The 24,113-nt window shown below is 42.7% G+C and overlaps 2 protein-coding genes across 2 annotated transcripts; both read left to right on the forward strand.

The window, feature by feature from the left end:
* Positions 1-1,193: 1,193 nt before the first annotated feature.
* On the forward strand, positions 1,194-3,978 carry LOC308080517 (gap junction alpha-3 protein-like; the record flags this gene model as incomplete). Its single annotated transcript, XM_080422413.1, has 3 exons — positions 1,194-1,262; positions 2,311-2,885; positions 3,171-3,978. 3 exons carry the CDS (start codon positions 1,194-1,196, stop codon positions 3,976-3,978), a joined length of 1,452 nt encoding a protein of 483 aa, XP_080278539.1.
* An 8,510-nt stretch (positions 3,979-12,488) lies between these two features.
* On the forward strand, positions 12,489-23,558 carry gckr (glucokinase (hexokinase 4) regulator; the record flags this gene model as incomplete). Its single annotated transcript, XM_080422415.1, has 19 exons — positions 12,489-12,539; positions 12,847-12,996; positions 13,939-14,007; positions 14,096-14,164; positions 14,379-14,452; positions 14,605-14,671; positions 16,068-16,121; positions 16,374-16,468; positions 18,521-18,626; positions 19,005-19,123; positions 19,210-19,308; positions 20,405-20,502; positions 21,069-21,145; positions 21,658-21,754; positions 21,852-21,949; positions 22,153-22,230; positions 22,511-22,654; positions 22,966-23,100; positions 23,445-23,558. 19 exons carry the CDS (start codon positions 12,489-12,491, stop codon positions 23,556-23,558), a joined length of 1,794 nt encoding a protein of 597 aa, XP_080278541.1.
* Between the last annotated feature and the right edge of the window lie 555 nt (positions 23,559-24,113).

A 24,113-nucleotide genomic window follows, 5' to 3' on the forward strand; every position in this document is an offset into this window, starting at 1 on the left:
GGCTTTATTATGTGGAATGCTGCGAGGGGAGATCAGCCCATGCGATTGCATTTTCATTGACGTTTTTCTTTCATTTTAACCCTTTTAAATTAGTTATCATAGTAGGAATTCTGAGGCAGGTTGTAATTAGGTTGGTGGATTACAGTTCAATGAATGATGCTAGTATGAAATGGCTGGTAAGACTAGTAGGACTGCTGTACAGTTTGTGTTTTGCATATTGTGATCTTTGCAGAGGTCTCTTATAACTTGACTAAACATCCATATATCTAAAACATTCAGAGGCTTGGAATATTGAAATTGTATTATTACTGACACTAAAGTTATTGATGTCAGCCAAACTTTTCTTACTGGTTGGAATTTATATTTGCTACCTGGACTTGAACATTCGGTCGGCAAACTGTAATTGTAAAACTTTGGGACGTTACTGTCAATGTGGGACAGTGTTATATGAACAGTAAGGTCGTGGAGGTATAGAATGTACTGAGTTAGGGATGAAAGCACACTGCAGCTGGAAGATGATAAAAGCCACGTTATTTCTCACGTAACTGCTGTGTAGTTATTTGTTAATACTTCAATTATAATTTTCTTTGCCATACCTAATAATTAGGTCAGTCATATTTCTCTCCCTGTTCAAAGTGGGTATAGTCTGACTGAAGCACTCTAGTTTCTCTCCCTTAACCGTCTGTGCTACTCATTTCTCTCAGTTATTTCATCCTCTCTCTCTGTATTCCCCTTCCTTTCTCACCGTTTTTGTTCAACCTCAACTGCCCCCCAAAAGTTTTGTCCTCTTTAATTTCATTTTTCTCCATGACTCTTATTGTCTATCCAAAGAAAGAGAGAAAAACTTGTGCTTGATAAGAAAGGAGGACCAAAAGGAAAACAATCTAGCACCACTCAGAGAGCTCAACAAACTTTGTCCGTCTGTCTTCGTAATGTTCCCTGATGAAGGCTTTGACATCAGAAATGTGCTATTTCAATGATTTAAGTTGTAAGATTAAAGTTTGTTGAGCTTCTTCTTCTTGAGGTCCTATTGTCTCTCCCTTGTCCTCTGCGCTTATGTGATCTTTCAACACGATTCTTGTCCTCCTCTCCCGCTGCACTCTGTTCAGACCATGCGCCAGGCCAGAGGGCTATTCTGTGCCTTTCACCCCCAGCCTCTGCTCTCTTTTTACAGGCTAGAAATTGTGTGAAGCATGGGTGATTGGAGCTTTCTAGGGCGGCTGCTGGAGAATGCTCAAGAACACTCCACTGTAATCGGCAAGGTGATGGACAAAGTTACAATTACATGATGGAACTTGATTAAGCCATTAAAAGGATCCCTGGCTAATAAGCTTTATTTGCCTTAATACATTATAATTGCCCTCTTTAACCAAAATAAAAAACATTTTATTTATTTTAGAAATATATATATTTATTTTTTTATCCCGCGATTTTGTAACCCTTATTTTTCACCCGGTGCCAATTTTCTAAGTGATCCTGGGCGCTACACTCCCCTCACCAGCCTAGGGAGGCCAGGGCCGAGCTCATGCCTCCTTCAATGCATGAGAGCCAATTGACCTTCTTGTCACCTGACAGGGGGGAGTTTCCCTGGTTGGACGTAGCGCGTGGAAGGAACACGTTATTCCAACCAGTTCCCTTCCCCTCCATCAGGCGCCCCGGCTATTTTAGAAATAGTTAATCTTTTAATCAATAGGGGCCGCTCCCTTCGCAAGTTGATGCTGCCATTTGTCTATGTGTGGTACAGCCCTATGGAATTTATGGAATGCATTTGCTAATAAAAAACAACTTAATACTTCCTAAGGTTAATATGAGCATTAAAGCAATATTTTATTGGCATATTTCCATTCCATACATTCAATAGGGCTGGACCACACATGGACAAATTACATCATCAACTTGCGACGGGAGCGGCCCCTATTGAGTGAAAGATTAACTATTTCTAAAATATATAAAAATATTATATAACCTATATTTAGGTTTTTAATTTATAACTTTAGTCATAGAGGGCAATTCATTATTAACAGTTTTTCTTTTTAAACGTATGTTTCATCAGTGGTGCTCAAACCTTTTCATGTCAAGGATCCCCAAAATTATATGTATTTTCCGCAGACCCCCATCTGAAAATATTTAGTTTGAAGGACCCCCAGAAGCAAAGATTTGAGTAAAGATGTTCGCTATATATATTCTAAGATTTGCTAAAAAAATAATTAAGAAAAAATATATATATATCTTCCCACACCCTCTTCATCGCTGTCCATCCTTTACTCTCTCCACCTTTCTCCCTCACTCCCTCGCTCCCTCCTCCTCCAGGTTTGGCTGACGGTGCTCTTCATCTTCCGTATACTGGTTCTGGGCGCGGCGGCCGAGGAGGTCTGGGGCGACGAGCAGTCGGACTTCACCTGCAACACGCAGCAGCCCGGTTGCGAGAACGTGTGCTACGACGAGGCCTTCCCCATCTCACACATCCGCTTCTGGGTGCTGCAGATCATCTTCGTGTCCACGCCCACGCTCATCTACCTGGGCCATGTGCTGCACATCGTGCGCATGGAGGAGAAGCGTCGGGAGAAGGAGGAGGAGATCCGCAAGGCAGGCCGGCACCGGGAGGACCTCGACCCGCTCTACCGCAACGGCGTCGGGGACGGAAGAGGAGGGGTAGGACCCGGACCAGGGGGCAAGAAGTTGAAGCCGCCCATCCGGGACGAGCACGGGAAGATCCGCATCCGCGGGGCGCTGCTGAGGACCTATGTCTTCAACATCATCTTCAAGACGCTGTTCGAGGTGGGCTTCATCCTAGGACAGTACTTCCTGTACGGCTTCCACCTGAAGCCGCTGTATAAATGTGGCCGCTGGCCCTGCCCCAATACTGTGGACTGCTTCATCTCCAGGTTAGAACAATGGAGGTGCTTGGTTTGCACTCTTTCCTTCTTCCTTTGTTTCATTCTTTTAATTTCATCATTTTCTTTCTCTTTCTTTCTTTCTTTCTTTCTTTCTTTCTTTCTTTCTTTCTTTCTTTCTTTCTTTCTTTCTTTCTTTCTTTCTTTCTTTCTTTCTTTCTTTCTTTCCAGACACTTTTAAACTAATGATCCATGTGCATAACGCATGTCCTTTTTCATTTATTCAATGTCATGTGTTCATCAGCTCAGTGACTCATCATCCATGTGCTTCTGCAGGCCTACAGAGAAAACCATCTTCATCATCTTCATGCTGGTGGTAGCCTGTGTCTCGCTGCTCCTCAACCTCCTGGAGATATACCACCTGGGCTGGAAGAAGGTCAAACAGGGGGTGACCAACGAGTTTTCACGCGACCACGAGTGGCTGCGGCTGGCCCACGACGCCGGCGAGTCAGAGACGATCCCTGAGCGGATCTCTCCGGCGGCATTCAGCTGTCTGCCGGCCTATGCCAGGGTGAGTATGGCAGAGGGCGGAGCAGAGGGAGCAGGGAGCGACTACGGGCTCGCTGAGAGCTCCGCCTGCGCCCTCACGTTAAGCCCCAGCATGGTCGCGGTGGCACCGGTGGGGCTCAAGGTGGATGCCGTGGGGTTCAACCCTGACGACTTTCTGTTCCAAGGGCCGCCCACGTCTTTTTACGGCAGTAGCGAGGGGCTAAGTGCTGGGAGCCGCGGGCAGCTGGGCGCCATGGAGCAGAACTGGAGCAACATGGCTCTGGAGGAGAAAAGCCCCTCCCCCTACCCATCACATACCACTCCTCCTCCCTTCTCCTCATCTCCTCCCGACCAGGGGAAAACCCCACCCCTGCCCCAGGAAGAGGAGCCCTCCCATGTCCTCGTGCAGGAAGAAGATGCCGTGACGGGGGCAGACGGGGCGCCGCTCGCGGCCGGGGGCAGCGACGACGTCACCGTGGTTACCCGGGCGGAGATGCACGAGCCTCCTGTCGCTATGGTAACGGATGCCCGGAGGCTGAGTCGTGCCAGTAAGAGCAGCAGTGTCCGAGCTCGACCCGATGACCTGGCTGTGTAGCTACAGAAGACAAACACACACACCCACACAACACCCAACATCTCTTTTCTCTTTCACGCATTGCATGCACACATACATTTGCCCTTACATTTGATAGGCCAAAAGTCCTGTGCAGGGCACACTGCAAAATCCTGAATGTAAAATCACCACTCAGGATTTTCGCAGCACAGGTGTGCAGGTTCCAGACAATTACATTTTTTCCTTTCAGGACGTATTAGTATTAGAATCGTTCTTTTCTTTTCTTTTCTGTTCTTTTCTTTTCTTTCCTTTTCTTTTTTTTTAAGTTTCAGAACTGTAGAGGAAAGAGGAAAGAGGAGGGAGACAAAGATAGGCTCGCCAAGTTGCATTAGCCAAGTGGCAGTGCTGTACCATCGCTGTTTATACTACGGTACTCAAGGTGAACTTTACTGTGACAGAATCTCTAGCCGCTCAGCAATGGTCATGGAGCAGGATTAGGGAGCTAATATGTCTCTTTCCACAACACTGGAGAGGAGGGGGGCCAAACAGTTCTGTACAGAGTTCAGCGCCCCTTGGTTATAGGATTAAGCAGGGCACAAGTGAGGGCTCTGGCTTGCTAATGTTTGAGGGCACATGCACATGTACACATACAACCCCCCACATGCACAAACATGCACGCACACACACAATTAGGCAGCAGAGATACCATGGAAGTAAGGGTTCTGATGATAATGAGGATTATGATGAGGAGAGGGAGCTATTGGACTGATTTATGAGTTTGGGAGCTTGGAGGCAGCAATATTGTTCTGCATTGTATTTTTTTATTTTTCCTTCCCTTTTTCGCCAGGAGACATCAGAGGAGAGGTTTGCACTTTTCTTTCTTTCTTTCTTTCTTTTCTTTTTTTTTTCTTTTTGTGATGACGGACTCTTAGCTAAACAGCAAGGTCTGTGTCTCCTCTTGTTAGAAGGGTGTTGCGTGTGGCTTTTTCTTTTTTCCCTGTCTGTTCATTCGTCTGTCCGTCTGTGTCATGCGCCAATGGCCTGCTAGCTCAATGAAGAGAGGGATCTGCAGACACTACAATGGAGAAGAGGTTGAAAAAAGGAGATGGGTCGAGAGAACGGGTGTAGTGGTCAGTTAAGGAAAGCGATGAAGCAGTCCCACCCTGAGGTGTAGTCTTTAGGCTTCAGAGGTTTTGTGTGAGTTGTGTGTGCTCGTGACATAGATACCTTAGTCTTGTGTACATGTTTACAAAAACAATTCTGCAGTTACATCAGGGTAAATTATATATATATATATGTAAATATATAATTTAGAAAATATATCATTCATAGGATATACATTCATAGTATGCAGAGTTACCGAAGCAGCATTAAACCTAGTTGTTACTTTCTGGCCAAGCTACAAACTTGGATATGATATGAGTTTACAGGAAACCTTACACTGACAACTTAAGTCTAATACAGAACCCAAAACAAAGCTTAAAAAATTAAGCAACATAAAAGGCCATATTATAAACATTATTTGAACAAATAGGAATGTAAGACTTTGTAGCTTTGCCAGAACGCACTAATCAGTAAGCCCCAATTCCGAAGCTTGTGTTTGCAGTGTGTTACGAAAAGTGTCTTCATTGTAAAGAAATTTATGAGATTTAAGACTAGAGCTTCCCCTAACTTTATGGGATGGGAGGGCATTCACTTCATAGCTCTTTTTTTAGGCTAGTTGTAGAACGTAGCGATGTAGGAGGTTATTGATACATAGCAATAGGATTTTAAAAGGCATTGACATTTCTCTGTTATATCCTGCATTTCAACAGACATCACATGTAGGACTGTTATTACTTTTTCCCTGTTCTTTTTTAAATTCCTGCCAGTTATTGAAGAAAAGAAAAGCTAGACAAATCAGAAAACCACTCCTTCAAGGTGCAGTTGTGTTTCTTTCCAATCGCTTCCTAATTTTAGTTATCAAATTATATTCTTTTAATGTTTCATTTACCATTCAGTAAAAAAAAACGTACAAAAAAAAAACTAAAAACAATATGGGATACAAACAAGTGAGTGATGGAGAAAGGCTTAGGAAAAGTCATGTTTTGGGTTTTGTTTCACACTTGTTTCGCTGTTGAGTTGAATACAGATTTAGCAGAATATATTTTAAATACTTGAAAAACATGAGGACCTCTTGATTGGATGGAATTTACAAATGATTTACAGTGATTCATATTTTCAGTAAATTGTTAATAATTTGTAAATGTTTCTATACTGTTGCTTCAGTGTAATTCACCAACCTCACTGACACATAGTCCTTGTATGTGCAAACATACTTACATACTAATAATAATTTTCATTCTGAATGTTCACTTTGGACAAGGTTTCATTCCACAGAATGGTAAATCACATGTACCTCATGTGTTTCAATATTTGAAACCATATTCAAATAGTTTTGTCCATATCTGGTTAAATGTGTCATTATCACAATTCACATAGCTAGTGGTGGTTTATATTGCCGCTACCCCCCCCCCCCCCATATCACAGTACCTTCTTTAATTTATGACACTACAACCAAACAACCAGACGATAGACCAATTGGATAATTTTCCAGATAATTCTCTCCCTGCATTCATGGCAATTTGGAACTCCTTTTTTTTTTTTTTTTAATCTAAATGTAGACTAGGAATGTTAGCTTAAAGCTAGTGCCAAAGTAGACCCCAAAGCTGTGTGTTATTGCATAGTAGTAGCTACAAATTTTTGCATAATCTGAAACCCAATTTTCAGGTAGCTGGTTTGCACCTAGGTCAGTGGTATAGCTTTCATATGACTGCAATAGTGCATTCGATTAAAAGCACTTTATACACTCAAAACCATGTTTAAAAGTGATACTAGAAATGCCACTATGTGTCTTGTTAATGTGAACTCAATGGACCCCAAGAAAGGGATATCACAATGCAAAACATTTTAGACTTTCTCACTCTGAACTCTTGAGTTTGGCAACTGCACAAGGGACACCTTTTCAAACTGAAACTCGAGAATTATTAAGTTCCAACTTCCCCTGAATGCAACTGCTCAACCAGTGGCCACTGTTCCATCGTGTAGTTGACTTGGAATGTGACACATGTGGTTTTTGAGAAGCAAGGAGAAATAAAGGACACTACACTTTTGGCAATTTAAGTTCTATTTCACCTTTGGTGGAACAGGTCTTCTAGGAAGGTGTGATGAACCAGAAAATATGCTGTTTGCTGTCAAATGTTTACATGCTTCTGATCTAGCTTTGCTTTGTGGCACGCAAGACAGTTCTTCTGCATACATCTTAACTTCACCTACTTTAAGAAAAAGATATAAGTGCTGTGTCCTCCTCTGATTTGTGTAGGCCTAATCGTTGGTATTCCCAAATAAAAAGAGATCTCAGAGACTCCAGCACCTCCTGAAAGAATCTTTACATGGCTACAGTTGCCTGGCAACATAAACAGATCTAGCCTGGAAAAAGCAGAAAGCATCAATTGGCGTCAAAGTTAGTTCCAAGGAAACAAGCTCAACTTCGCAAGTCTTTCAGAAATATGGCCCCATGCCAAATGAGTTCGCCAGAAAGGACTAAACTAAAGACATTATGTTGAAGACTTTGTCTCTAAAATGTTGAAACAGGGTTCAGTTAACTCCAAATTAATTTTGCTGAGAAGAAATGTTTCTCATAACCTTGTTGTTTCAAGCTGTCTCCTATACTCTACAGTATTATAGGTGAAGATTTGCACAGTTAGACATTTAGACTGCTGGTCTAAGAAGATAGTAGAACGTAGGAAAACTTCTAAATAACAAGGGGTATCTCAGGAGGAGGGATATCCCTATATATTTTTTGTGAGAAGAAATTATATTTATAAACTAATTTACAGAGACTTCAAATTAGACTTTAAGAAAGGATATATTGCTTGTTTGTTGGTTTTTCTGTCCTAAACATGGCTAGAGGGATGTTTGGCTGCTTTTAAAGTTTTGCCCCCATGGATGTGTATTGCATTGACCCTCTATCCCACCCCCAAGTAAAATGGACAGTGTGTATCAGACTAATGGAATCTTCACGGCGCTCTGAGATTCTGCTGTTCCACAGAAACAGGGAGAGAGATTCCAGTGTGGTCCGACTGGAGCCCAGCCTCTACCACCCCGTTGTCAAATCTCTGTCTGAATGGAGAGAAGTGCCTTACGTCTGGACTGTCTGTCGAGAACATGTTGATGTAAACGTTCATTTACCTCAGATGTTTACAAAGCTGTTACTGAATAAACTTTTTTGTACCATAATTGCATTATTCAGTTCAATTGTTTAATTTTCTTGGCAAAAGTTGCTAATAGTGTACTCAGTAATTAGAATTTCCAGTGTTATGTATGTGTTCCCCAACATTGTTTTTTTACATGATTGATCGAACGGATTGTGTTAATGTAATAAAGATAGTGAAAATGTATGAGTTACAAAAAAGTTCTAGCCAAACAAGCCTCGGGATGAAGAGACATATATATATGTCACAGGGAAATTGGAGAACCAGGGAAATTGAAAACGGAGCGCTCGTTTTTAGGTGCGGGGCTTCGGGCGAGGCGGGGCTTTTCGAGACAGGGTTTTTTACGCGAGGCTCGCGAGGAGGAGGAGGAGAAGGAGGACGCGGCGCTGCGAGGCGGGGCTTTGATGCGAGGCGGCGTGATGAGGAAGAGGAGGAGGAGGAGGAGGCGGCGCCGCAAGGCGGGGCTTTGATGCGAGGCGGACCTGGCTTTTGTTGTTCCCCCCACATAGCAACCAGGAAGCTACGCTAGGGGAACGCTGAACACGCGTTCACACGCACACGTGATAATAGTTATTGTCCATGACGGAGGCGCGCCGACTTAGCAGAGCTTGAGGCCGAGGAGGCGCGCCCGAGCGCCTCCGGGCGCGAGTGCCCGCACCGACCGGCCGATGCTCTGCTAGTCGAATCAGCGCCGTCCGAGTTTTAAACCGATAGAGAGAGAATAGATCTTTTCATGGATCACTATCCATGTGTGTGTGTGTGTGTCAGGGATAAACTAAAACAAATGTTAAAAGCCAGAACACAATAAAATTATCTTAACAGTCATGCTTTCAATAAACCAAATTGAAAGCATGAGCACGTGCGCGTGCGCATGCGCGCGCGTGCGTGTGTGCACTGTGGTTGGGAAGCCTTGTGGCTTGCATTGCCTTCTAGTGTTGGTTCTACACAATTGCTTGGGGGGCGGTGAAAACGAGTGCTCCTTCTCCAATTTCCCTGGTTCTCCAATTTCCCTGTAACATATATACTACAGGTTCTCGCATCTAGAGTTCGGCCTCGTGGCCCTCGCGGCCCTCACACCTACAGTATGTCGCACAGATGATCCGACCGATATGCCCATATGGAGATCCCTGATGTTATCAGTATATGCCCATATAGGTTATGGGCATACCCGTATAATGTATGGAGATCTCTGTATCTGTTAGTCCTTGTCCCTTAATTTGATGCCCATATGGGCATATATCAGAGATCTCCATATATGGGCATCAAATTAAGGGACAAGGGATAACCAGGATGGTTATGTCTGAGTCATAGTGACGGGCCGCGGTGGTCTGCCTATATATGGGCGTATCGGGTTTGTTTATGGTTATGTCTGAGTCACAGTGACGGGCCGCGGTGGTCTGCCTATATATGGGCGTATCGGGTTTGTTTATGGTTATGTCTGAGTCATAGTGACGGGGCGGGTCGGTGGTCTGCCCATACATGGTGTGTATCGGGTTTGTTTATGGTTATGTCTGAGTCATAGTGACAGGGTGACACCCATTAGCCAAATTTAATATAGGATATAGGCCTCTATATATAGTTCTAAATGGATATTGTAGTTTTTGGATATAGCTGGGTGAACTGTCCCATAAGCAGCAGGTGCCCAGGCTTCATCCCCTGTATCCTGAGAGAAAAGAATAGTGCTTTTTGTACATTTATTGTTTCTACACCGCGATGAAAAACATTTAAACAAAGTTTCTGCTTTGCTCTCCTTCTGACACTCCTGTGCTCAAGGACAACTCTGTCTGGATCCTGAGTTCATCTCATTGTACTTCTAGCTGTACCTTCATTTGTTTCACTTGTTGATCTCAGGGGCATTTGTTGACATTATGCGCCGGCTGCCCGGTGGTCACTGTCTCTCACTGTGTGTGTGCCTGCCTCATCCATGAAGCTATGCTGAGGCCAGCATTTCCTTTATGCCTGCTGAAAGTCCTGGGGATTGAGTCTGAACAATCACACACACACACACACACACACACACACACACACACACACACACACACACACACACACACACACACACACACACACACACACACACACACACACACACACACACACACACACACACACACACACACACACACACAGTGAAAAGGCCCTGGCCTGTATGCACACATACATGCCTCTCTGTACCCCACCCTCTTTCTCTCTCTGTCTGGCTTGCCAATAGATTTGTGCGCGTGTGTGTAGGTGCATCGCTTACGTGCTTGTCCATATGCTCTTATGTGACTATGGGCATTTGAGACCATATTGCCAAACTGTCAGAGCAACCACTAATATGCCCGTTTCATATATCTAAAAATGAACATCCATAATTTGAAGACGGTATGGTTTCTGTGGACATATGGGCAAAATGTCCCGTTTCTAACATTAGGAGCAGGAATACTGCGAAGTTTTTAGCTGGTTATGGGTCCATTTGGTTACATTTGAACACTCTCAGAGATAACTTAACACTCAGGGTTTTACAGTTTACCATCTACACTAATTTGTGAGTCTGGCCCCCATGCCCCTTTCACTATCACTCCTTTTGCTTTTTTTTGTTCTTTGCACTTATTAGTTTCAAACAACTGAAAACAACTTGAGCTTTTGAACCTTTCAACATTTCCAGTTTGGAATGACCTACAAGTGTATTTTGATTATAGTGTACATTTGGGTCATATATAGAATACAAGAATCTAAACAAATACAGTCAACACATACAGTACATGTGTATGAAATTCATGAAAATCTGTTATTTTCTTCTATTTATTTATTTTACCACCCCGAGATGGACAATGAGAGAGAGCACTACAAAAGTCAGATGACAACCCCTTGTGTTGCAAACTCAGATTGCATGCAGAGGCGTCATTTCATTAAAAAAAACTAGAGGGTGACAAATTATGAAGAAAGAAAAAAGAAAGATAAATGTATCTCTAAATTGGGAGGCCGGTTTTAAAGTGATAAATTAATGTATGGTTGCAGAAAGAAAACAAGTTTCTATAAGGAGAAAGGAAATATTAATAAAAGACCTGAATTTTGAGGTTAAATGCATGCAAAAGATAGGGGGTGGCAATTGCCATTTTGGTGAATGCTAGAAGTAAGCTTTTTAAAACCAATTTCTTATGTCCTGGTGTTTTGTTAGAGTATAGGCTACTACCAAGATTGATGAAAGTGAGTGAGGATGTCAATTGGGCGGACACAGCCCAGTCTGGCCTGCCCCCAACGCAGGGCCTGAATAAAACACTGTTTTTGTAAAATGTTTTGCTGTTGCACCAGTGATTCCCAGAATGCTTTGCGACGGCATCTCATAAAATATTTTCTAAATTAATTATATATGAATGCTCAGCAAAATGTACAATATATAGGCTATATATCTATCTTAAGTATTTCCCCAAATAATCAGCATTTTTGTTTTCCATGCACCACAAAGCTTTGAAAATCAGCAAATAAAACGGTATTAGAGGTAGACTAGATTACAGACTAGAGATTAGATAGCCTTTCTACGGTCAAACAGCCACGTAGTCAGACAGTTTATCTTTCGACAGAAACCAAGTCAACAGCAGATAAATCAGAGAACAGGTGGTGTAGTTTTAAATGTAGTCCACTAGATGGTGCATATTAACCACAACAAATTAGAAGAAAATATAAAACAGAAGCACAGTTCAGTGGAAGAGCTTAATCTGCAGTATACAGTAGATATAAAGACTTTCTAATTGAAACAATATGAGTGACTTATCTTTACCCTGTAGAATAACTGAAATATAGACTGATGATTGAAGGAGGTTGTGTGAAATGCCTTTTTTCAGTCATGGGGGGGGGGGGGGGGGGTTACACTATTAATACTATCTGTCAGACTCATTCTAGCTGCCAGACTAGTTCTGAGACTTCATGCATCACACCAATGAGGACTGATAGCAATCTATTGTTACAGTGCCTGCTGTTGATTCTATTTGTCCATCACTGAAAATAAAACAATTAAATCAATGTTATTGTGCGTGCGTGCGTGCGTGCGTGCGTGCGTGCGTGCGTGCGTGCGTGCGTGCGTGCGTGCGTGCGCGCGCGTACACTAAGAGAATATGAAAGAAAATTAAGACAGAAAGTGCATGAAAGAGAAAGCGAGGGATTATAGTGAGAAATCTATACTGCCTTTCACTGTGAACTTTGTCACTGTGGATACAGTAATAACCGTAACTGTCGAGAGGAAAATTCAACATACAGGGCAAAGGTCCTGTTGTGGAACAAGGCTATGTCACGAATCAAGTGGCTCATAGACACACAATGGCAGGAGCAGAGGGTTCGTTCAATCTGTCCACTATGCGTGAATGGGAGGTAAGAGAAGACCTAGGTGCAGCTATAGAGGTCATATGTTACTGTCTGTTTATTAATTACCCATACTGTAGACAGGGCTCACATCCTTTGGTGTGTTACAAACAGAAAGCAGGTGTTCTTTGGAGTGCATTTGCATCCAGTCTGTGTTAAAGTGAAAGATAGGCGTTTGTAATTTGAACGTGACTTGCCGTAAAAAATAAAAATAAAAGAGGAACTCCTCCTTTGAATCAAGTAGATGCTTGCATTACACACGCTCATTCGTTTATGCGTTTATTTTATTGTTCATCGTCTCTGGGACGTTTGTCAGTGTCCAGATTATGAGCCCTGCCTTCCTGTCTCAGAGAAGTCCAACCCTTTGACCCGTGACATCGACCGGGCCTCGGCCAATCAAATAGTGAGGCTGTTACAGGCCTGTGACGCCCAGATGTTTCAGGAGGAGGCAGGAAACATGTATGAGGTAAGGTCAGGGGTCAGTGTCTGAGAGAAAGGGATGTTATTGATTACAGATTGGTTACTAATTATATGTCTACAGAAACAGAGAGGAGGTTTGGTGAATGTGGGCCCCATAGAATCTATAATTAGTTAAGCCCCAAAGCAATTAAAGCTAAATTATTGTAAGGAGAGGCTGCTATCCAATCCAATCCAATCCACTTTATTTATAGAGCACATTTAAAACAACAGTGTTGTTGAACCAAAGTGCTGTACACTCAGTAACAAAATACTAAAATAAACAAGAGCAAAACAGCACACAATAAACAGGACAACATTAGACACAATGCCTAGAGGAAACAGCAGCTTCTCAATCTGAATTTTCAAACGCCAAGGAGTACAAGTGAGTTTTCAAACGTGATTTAAACACAGGCAGGGTTTGAGACACTCTAACATGGGGTGGAAGCTCGTTCCAGAGTGTGGGCGCTATGGCGGAAAATTATCTATGTATGTCACACTGTTGTCCACCAAAACGAACACACAACCAGACACTCATATTGGGCTGTCTGCGTATGAACCATGTGCCAAAACCAACTCCTTAGCCTATATATCAGTGGTTCTCAAACCTTTTTATTTCTAGTACCCCCAGTTTGGTATGCATTACGTCACGGACCCCCATAACTCTTGACAGAGTAGAAATGGAATAAAAATGGACCCGATTCCATTTTCTACACTGTCAGAGTTACAGACCTGTAAGGGTCCATTTGGTTCCTAACTATCAATCATTTTGCTGGGAACCCCCTCAAGGAGCCATGGGGGTTCACGTCCACAGAACAAACTTTTAGAACCACTGCCTTAAATGAATCTCATACGTAGCTATAAAGCATTTCCGAGCTCTGTGATATCGCTCATATTGATAGCTATGTTTTGAATTGCTGAACTACTGTGTGTGTGTGTGCGCGCTCTGCAGAGGCTTTTCAGCCAGCGTGTGGTGAAAACCATGATGGAGGTAGCCGCGCATGTGGAGCTTATTCTTAAGGTAAATATATTATGTTACTGCTCTCCCTTCCCCACACACACTGTCTCAGTCATGCTAAAAGCCATCTTATCTGCTGCTTCCTCAACAGGAGCCAGAGGAAAGCAGGATTGTATTAAGCGGTTGTGGAACCTCTGGCCGTATAGCTTTCCTCATTGCGGTAAATGTTATTTTTAGTTTTTCTCCCTTTTCTCCCTTCACCTTCAAGGGCATACATTATAAAATTAGGAAAGGACTGGATTTAATTAAGACTAATAGCCATTTTAATCTTCCTTCAACATAACTTTGGGTCCCGGGCGAGGCTTTGAAAATACTGCTGCTGAATGTTATGCACAAGGCAAGTGCTAAACAAGAAATGTCTTTTTCATTATCAGACGTGCTTCAACAGATTACTGAGAGAAAAGAACCAGACTCCTGTCTACTCTTACCTTATTGCTGGAGGAGACAGGTGTGTTGCTCCTTGTTGTTAAGGGCCTCTGTCGTTTTCTGCAATTATACAGAACACAAATTGAAAAATGAGGCAACTTTCTCCTTCCACATGTCATTGTAAATGTCAGCTCAGTGATGTGAGGTTCTTTATCTCTCCATGTTTCTCCTCAGAGCTCTTCTCTCTTCCCAGGAAGCTCCTGAAGATGATCCCAAACTGGGCATGCTCAGTTTGAAGACGGTCAGGCACATCATTGTACTTTTATTGTATGCTATATTGACCATATTCACACGGTGGCCATTTTGTTCTTATGTCGTATAGGGAGGGATGGTCAATTATGTGTTTGAGCATGCGATGCGTTTAGCTTTTTACAGCATGGTTCTCTAAGAGGTCTAGCTGTCTAAAAGAGGGTCTGTCTGTCTCTCTGTCAGTCCATCCGTGCATACCTAATCTCACAAGGCCGGGTGTAATTCTTACAAAATCAAGTGGAAATAAAGTATACATATAATACAATAACTTATATTACACAACTATTTTACAAAGTAGCATACTGTACTAAGGGGTTTAATGTGTATTTCTGTGGTTTCATTGGCTGTGCACTCTCAAGGGACAAACAAAGTCACTATGGAATGAGTTGTGGTTCTAATCAAGGAAACCAGTTGAAGTCAACTGTGCTATACAGCTGTAGAGGAGAGATGTGATGTACAGTGTATTCCCCTGAGATTATAACAGTACAATTTTGATCTAGAAATAACTGTTCTCCTGAGTCCTGTAACACATTTAGTTTGATCACGTTACTTAAGAGTTTGGACTGTGAACAAAGGTTCAGTATTGCAGTGGTTCTCAAACAGTTTTTTTTATGTCAAGGACCCCAATTAGTATTTGACCCCATCTGAGAACAAATTGTGCCACCGACATATATTCATATTCATATATTTCAATAAGGTTAAAACATTTTCACATTTTTCAAGGTTTGTTGAAAATAGCAGATCCGAGTTCACAAGCTGTGAGCTTGTAGATCGGCTATGTTCCAAAAGCTGATGTAGGGTTAAAGTGGTTGAACTGATTTTGATGCTATATTAAAGGATCTACACCATGAATTTAAAAAAAATATTTGATATTTAATATCATATGGTGTATGTCCCTCAAACCTTTTTCAAAAGGTTTGAGCCTAAATCATCACTCAGATATACTCATCCCAAGTCAATTGTCTCTGGCTTATACAGCACTTTCAGCTGCAATACCAAAACGTCCTCTTGGGCAGGGGGGGGCTACTGAGCAATTCTGTCTGGCCATCATCAATGCAATGGCAAGGCAAGTGATGTCACTTGCATTGCCATTCTGAAATGGCCTGTTCAGACACGCCCATTCTGAAAATATCTGAAATGAGAATGAATGACTGAATGTTAAAAAAAAATATTTTTTGGGGTACAAGAGACACTGGGGAGCCCAAAAAATACCCCCCCCCCCCAAAAAAAAATGAAATTCATGGTGTGGTCCCTTTAACTCATTTTGCTTCATGGGGAACCCCTGGGGGTCTCTAGACCCCACTTTGACAACCTGGACTAATACTGTTGTGTATTAGATGCAGAAAGAACTCTTACTGACCCGGGTCTGCTTCTGGTCTGGCCTGCAGGTCTGTGAGGGGAAGAGGCGGGTCCTGTTCATCGGCATTTCCTGTGGTCTCTCGGTATGGCAATTGTCTGGTGAAGTTCTGAAATTGTATTTGATTCACCAATCATGTTCAAATGCAGGGAATTCAGACAGAAAAGATTTAAACCAAGTGTGGCATTATGTAGGCTATAGTGTGTGTGTGTGTGTGTGTGTGTGTGTGTGTGTGTGTGTGTGTGTGTGTGTGTGTGTGTGTGTGTGTGTGTGTGTGTGTGTGTGTGTGTGTGTGTGTGTGTGTGTGTGTGTGTGTGTGTGTGTGTGTTTCCTTTAGGCTCCATATGTGGCAGGACAGCTTGACCTTTGCCTTCAGCACCCTGAGGTCTATACTCCTGTACTGGTTGGCTTCAATCCTGTGTCTCAGGCTAGGTGCGTGCATGTAGATATGCATTTGTGCATAGTAACGAAGGGGGACGCCTTTCACAGTTTTACACAGTAATATAATAATAATAATAATAATAAACTTTATTTGTATAGCACCTTTCATGACATGAAATGCAGCTCAAAGTGCTTTACAGAGCAAGAATACAATTACAGTTAGAACCAATTTAACAATAAAGCAAACAAAAATAAAATAAAATAAAATAAAAGCAAAGGCTCGTTCTCAGAATAAAATGCAGTGTGCATAGACTTATCTATGCACAACTACAACACAAATGAATATAACTTAAATGTAGTGGCCACTGTCCTCTACAACACAGCTAAAGAAATATCCACACTTCACACAATTGCCAATATTACATGTGTACCTTAGTAATATATCTTCACACAATTGTCAATATTACACCTTAGTAATATATTTTCACTTAGTAATATTACACCTTAGTAATATATTTTCACCATGTTTACCACGTGTGGACTAGCCCAGGGGATCTGCTAACTTATCACATCCAAACCACACACCGTACACCCCTGAGAATGATATCGGGGTTATACAAGATATATAGACTAAACATAGACAAAAGGATCTGCCCTGGAGGGTCCACCACGTGTCGACGTGCCCCAGAGGATAATTCACTGAATCCTCCGGATGGAGTTATCAGACTCTTGTCTTTTAACTACCGTGACTCTCTCTTCCACTCACACAAAACAAAAGCAAAGGCATAAAACAACATTAAAATAGGGAATACAGTGAGGAATTAAAAATCAACCAAAGAATCAGCTAAAAGCAAGAGTGAAGTAATAGGTCTTGAGCTGTGCTTTAAAGCTATCGACAGAGGCTGCCTGTCTTAAGTGTAATGGGAGTTTATTCCACACTGTCGGTCCGTAAAAGCAGAATGCTGCTTCACCGTATTTTTTATATGTCATTGTAGGCACCTCGAGCAGGTCAGCACTTGAAGACCTGAGGGCCCGGTTTGGAACATATCTCTCTAGGCAGTCAGAGAGGTAGGAGGGTGCCAGACCATTTAGAGCTTTATAAACTATTAAAAGAATTTTAAAATCAATCCTAAAAACAACCGGGAGCCAGTGTAGTGAAGCTAGAACTGGAGTGATATGTTCTCTCATCCTGGTTTTATAATGATGGTCTGAAAATAAACAATAAAAAGTAAAATGAATTTAGAGCACTAAACTTAGCATTAACTCAAATTAAACAAGAACTCAAACTAGCATGCTGCATGATGCAATAGCCTACTTTAGAAGGTAATCTGTATGCAGTGTCACGAGGCAATCAACAATGTGTATCAAAAATATTCCAACAAATGTGAACAAATAGTATAAAACACTGATATGCCTATACAACATAGAGAAGTGACAAAATACACCATTGGAAATAACAAACAAACAACAGTCAGTTTAGAGCAAAAAACTAACTAGCGAAAAACGAACAGGTGTTGCCAATTAAATATAATACATATAATACAGAATTACAAACATAACATAACCAAACTACTGCATCAACACTTCAAACATAAAATCAGGTAGCCTACTTTTTCATGAACGCACAAGGAAACAAAAAGACAAGGAAACAAAACACACAGAGCACGTCGCATCTGACTGGTCTTGTCTGTGTCCAACTGTCCAACATTGTCTGTAAACATATACCCGGTCAAGTCACTAGGTGTGGTGTCGCTGACAGGCTGTCTTTCTCTCTCTCTCTCTCTCTCTCTCTCTCTCTCTCTCTCTCTCTCATATATTATATATGACGCGCGCACACACACACACACACACACACACACACACACACACACACACACACACACACACACACACACACACACACACACACACACACACATTATAAAAATAATAATAATGAATTCCAAGATTGTAGTGGATATTAAATAATAATAATGAATATGTGTGTGTGTGTGTGTGTGTGTGTGTGTGTGTGTGTGTGTGTGTGTGTGTGTGTGTGTGTGTGTGTGTGTGTGTGTGTGTGTGTGTGTGTGTGTGTGTGTGTGTGTGTGTGTGTGTGTGCAGGGATGAACCCATGCCGGGCTGCACACTCACCTTTAAAACTGTGGTCCAGAGGATGGAAGCACTGGAGACAAATCACAGAGCCTTCATCCTCAACCCTGCTGTTGGAGTAAGAGGAAATATAACATTACTTTTATTTTCGTGTGTGTCCGTGAGCAGCTAATCTCCGGCTACAACAGCCCACTTACCGTTTTGGCCAATAACTCTTAATAATAACCGTAGCGATTTTGCGATTTCTTCAAAACGTTACTATATGCTACTATTCCAAGATGTGTTTGCAGGCCCTGGTAGGCAACCCGGCCTGGCGGAGATCTGTGCTCCAAGGAGCATACTTCTAGTATCTAAGTCTGTTTTGTGTGTGTGTGTGTGTGTGTGTGTGTGTGTGTGTGTGTGTGTGTGTGTGTGTGTGTGTGTGTGTGTGTGTGTGTGTGTGTGTGTGTGTGTGTGTGCGTATGCGTGTGCATGTGCGTGCATGCATGTGGTATAGCCTGAGGCCATCAGTGGTTCTTCCAGGATGAAGGGGGGCAGTGCGACTAAGATCCTGATTGAGAGCATTCTGACCACTGCACATGCCGCTGCTTATACACACACACCTGTATCATACAAGTAAGAAACCATACACACACACACCTCTATTATACAAGAAATCATATGCACACAAGCACCTGTATCATAGGCTTCCTTCTTTACAGGGGCATGATGGGATACATGGAGGCGTATGAGAGAGCTGTGAACATCACATACACTCAGACTGAGGGGATAGCAGCACTGGTGGAGGCCGCAGGACACAGGTGGAGCACGGACACTGTAAAATCCTACCAGTGTTAATCTATAGGCTAGCTGAGAGCTTTCAGGGTTTTTCTAAACTCAACCAAAATGCAGGAAAATTTGACAAGTGCAAACAATGTAATTTATTGTCCAGTCCTCATAACATACAGGGTGGTAAAACTGACAGCAAACAGAGGTAAAAGATACAGAGGATCCAACAAACTCTCACAGAAACAAACTGGCAAGAAACAGGTGAACCTCAAAGACAATCAACACAGGGATTGGCTGGGGCAAGCAGGACACAGGTGACTCAAATGAACAATCACAGGGTAGGCGAGACCAAGGTAATTAAAACGAAGTATGGTCATCTATGTCATTTTTGCTATCCAGCAATTCCAGTCGGCAGATTAGTCACACTGGGAGGCAAACTGCATCCGGTAATTCGGTGAAATGCACTGCAGTCAATGAGGGCCAGGTGGACCAGCTTATGAACAAACACTATTTCTGAACGATTGAGACCTTTATAAAATACTTGGTCCAAGAAAATTAAAGAAGACATATCACACATTGTTTTCTGCTGTGTCGCTTTTCGATGTGTGCACTTTATAATTTGATTGAGGTATCTAAAGAGCACAATCGTTCAGAAATAGTGTTTGTTCACAAGCTGGTCCAGCTAGCTCTCATTGACTCCAATTTATTTCACCGAACTAACGGATCCAGTCTGCCTCCCATGCGCGTCAATGGCGCCTGACAGGCCTGTGGACCGACCGTACCTTTTCTATCATAGCCTTGGGTGAGAGAAGGCAGACAACAGCTGTAAGGACAAAAGGAAACACTAGGAACGTTACTTAAAAATAAAAGGAACACAGCAGTAAAGTGAAACCTGCACATAAAACAGGTAAACACAGAGACAGATCCTGACAAGAGCCTACAGACGGAACCACATACCCACAAAGGACAAATGTGGTTCCATGTGTATACATTCAGAGTTAAATAGTGTGTGTGTGTGTGTGTGTGTGTGTGTGTGTGTGTGTGTGCGTGCGTGCGTGCGTGCGTGCGTGCGTGCGTGCGTGCGTGTGCGTGTGTGTTTGTTTGTGCGCGCACGTGTGGGTGTTTCAGTTTGCAGGATGGCAGACGGGTGTGTTACTTGGCCTGGGGCTCCTTGGCAGTGCTGAGCCTCATCGATGCCAGCGAGTGCATCCCCACATTTGGAGCAGGTAAGGAGGGAATGAAGAGAGTGAGAGCCTGAGGAACATTGGAATGAAGGAGTTAAGGAGTAGTTGAGAGATGTGGAGGTATGCAGAGAGGAAGGGAATGCAGGAAGGAGTGAGAGGAGGAAGAGTGATGCTGGAAGGGGTGAGAAAAGGAGGAGAAGAGAGGAGAGAGTGAGAGAAGAATGGATTATAAGTGGGAAGGAGAGAGTGAATGGTCCTTCAAGCAATGTTGAACTTTAGCAGAATGTCGGGTTGTACTGTATAACTACCTGGTCATGATGTGAGTCCAAATATTATCAATCATCTTTATCTGTTGCTTTTGTGCTCTGTGAGGGAGGAATTCATGTTATATGATATTTTCCAGAGCAATCAAAATCACCAATATCAGTGTAATGCAAGTTACCATAATATCACCACCAAAATACGTTCTTCTCTGTTCATCTATAAGTTCAGCACCAGAACTATGTGGGGAATGGGGATTTGAGCAAATTACTTTTCATGTGTACTTCCTGTTAATGTTCCTACAGTATGTTAAATGGCTGTGTGTGTGTTGTGTCTGTTTGTTTCAGACTATGAAGATATCAGAGCCTTTATTCATGGAGGTTATCAGGAGCTGAACAACACTGAAGGTCCCCTAACGTCACTGGTATTTGTCTCTGCTCACATGAATTCAAAATCATAACAAAAAGTAGTATAATTATCTATAATTAAAAGGAGCCAGACACCAATCAAGTTTCATGCATCAAATATCATGAAGATGAAATACTGGAAACTATAAAATAATGCATTCACATTACTGATGGTGTTTTAGTGTCACAGATCAGTACAGTAAGATGTTGAGACCTACTGTACAATGACTACAGTCTAAACTCCTCAAAGTAGCCTAGATATGAACTTTAGAGGATCATAGCGGTGGTCTGGCATATCCAAATGTCCATAAATACTCAATGATGTTTAGCTAACGATGACTCAATTAGTCAGGTAAGTTCAGTAACGTTTTAATGACTTTGGAGAAAATGTAAACAAATGTATAATCTAAATGTAAAACTATTCACAGAAAATGTGTCTGTTTATGTATGATATACAAAGCTATGAATAGACCTGAGTGATTTAAGTGTCTATTTTGCATAAGAATGTGTCTCATATTTCCTTTGTAAGGGTTCCCAGTTCTGCATAGCCCATGAGGACTTTGGCCATTTGGTTTGGCCCTCTCTTAATGACCAAGACACCGTTGTCCTCATCTTCACTGACTCCAGTGAGTAATATACAACGTCAAGCTGAAATGGTCTTTTAGTTATCCACTTCTTATGAGAGATTACGTCCCTGAAATGTGTGTCTACCCTCCTTCCCAGATGACATCAGTGCTGTGGAGGAGCTGGCTGAAAAAGTGAGACAAAAGACGTCCAACCTCCATGCTCTCTATCACGGACTTGATGGAACCACTGCTCCAGTAAGGCCAGCTGCTTAAGCCTGATTTATACTTTGTTGCGTGACACCCATGCGCAACTACTGTAAGAGTAACTCAGGCGTTGGGTTTAATTCAAATAAATGCATACGTGTGTGTGTGTGTGTGTGTGTGTGTGTGTGTGTGTGTGTGTGTGTGTGTGTGTGTGTGTGTGTTTAATGAGAATCACACTTTCTGTATCGTTCCAGGGCAACATCACTCGTCTGTGTTCATCAGTTCTCAACATCACCTGGCCTTCATCTGTTCCAGAAAACTCACTGCACATGGTAACACACACACGCACACACACACACACGCACACACACACACGCACACACGCACACGCACACACACGCACACGCACACGCACACACACACACACACACACACACACACACACACACACACACACACACACACACACACACACACACACACACACACACACACACATCTCTGTCACTCTCTCTCTCTCTCTCTCTCTCTCTCTCTCTCTCTCTCTCTCTCTCTCTCTCTCTCTCTCTCTCTCTCTCTCTCTCTCTCTCTCTCTCTCTGTCCCTTTCTCAGTACTGGGAGCTGTCCACTAAGTTGGTGCTGAATGCAGTGAGCACTGGAGCTCACGTCTTGAAGGGGAAGATATACCAGAACCATATGATTGACGTCCAGGTCACCAACACCAAACTGTACCACAGAGCCACACGCTTACTGCAGGTGCACAGGAACACGCGCATGCGCGCACGCACGCACACACGGCATGCACACAAGGTTGCATGCAAATTCTTAGCAGTAGATGGCACCAAGCACAAAAGAAATCAACAGCACAGGGTTCATCATACCTACCTACCTAGTATCTGAGTAGATCGAAACGTTGACGTTACAGCGGAGCTTTTTCAGCATCACCAGTGTGCAGACTCTCTATTCTCTTTTATCAATTTACAAAAAAAACATAAAAAAGTAAAAATATGGAGATATGAAGTTTCTCCCTGGCTGACAGCAACGATATATTATCTAACCTTCTGTAGAAGCTGTCTCGTTGTCCTGAGGTCAACTGTGAGAAGGCTCTGCTGAGAGCCATTTACCGCTCAGAGGAGCTGACAGCTAGCGTCACTTCCTGTGACCTCACCACACACACACTCACTGCCAGCACCAGGAGCAAGGTAAGGAGCAAGGGGATGGATGATGGATGGATGGATGGATAAAGAGGTGTACATATGTCCGCATGGCTGGGCAGATGTAGCTTAGTGCAGGACTATTAACCCTTAACAGCTCCCCCAAGCGCTCATCATGACCATCAAAGCAGCCATCAGCTGGGTGAAGCTGAAACTGAATTTCCCACGTGGGATTAATAAAGGTCTTCAATTCAAATGGATGGATGGATGGATTTATGGACGGATGGGATGGATGGAAAAATTGAGGGATGGATGAACAGAGATGGAAGGGAAGGGTAAGGAGAGTTAATCACTTTTTTGTTCTTTCACACATTCTCCGCGTCTCCCTGTAGGTGGTTCCCCTGGCTTTGATATGTCTGCTGACTGGCTGTTCTATTGAGGAGGCAGAATCTCACTTGGAGAGTCGACCAGTGGTGCGCGACACTGTGGAGGCGTGTCTGTCATAATAAACTATACACACACACACACACACACACACACACACACACACACACACACACACACACACACACACACACACACACACACACACACACACACACACACACCACGCACACAAAGCATATACAGTAAATAATCGTATTGCAGTAATAAATAAACATCTGTAAACATCTGTGGGTGTGTTAGACCTGTGATTATAGGATTATAGGACTGACATTTATCTGCTTGACCCAGTGACATCATGTGTTGAATCACTCTCACCTGCATGGGCACATACTGATACACTTGACGCCATGGTCATCAAGTACTTTATCAGACTGACTTCTGTGCACGATGATACAAGATGCATGTTATGTTTCCACTCTTTCTCAACCGAACCATCACTCACCACCCTTAGTTAAAGGGAGACTCTTAGGACCGCATGGAGGGTCAACTAAATTCACAACAATGAGGAATGTTGTGTTATGTGGGAAATTAGAAAGCATTTCATTTACATGACACTTAGATGGCAGCAACCTGTCAACACAGCCAATAAACCTCCATAGATAGAGCATTGAAAC

Source organism: Gymnoscopelus braueri (assembly GCF_963280865.1).
Source record: "Gymnoscopelus braueri genome assembly, chromosome: 24".
NCBI lineage: Eukaryota > Metazoa > Chordata > Actinopteri > Myctophiformes > Myctophidae > Gymnoscopelus > Gymnoscopelus braueri.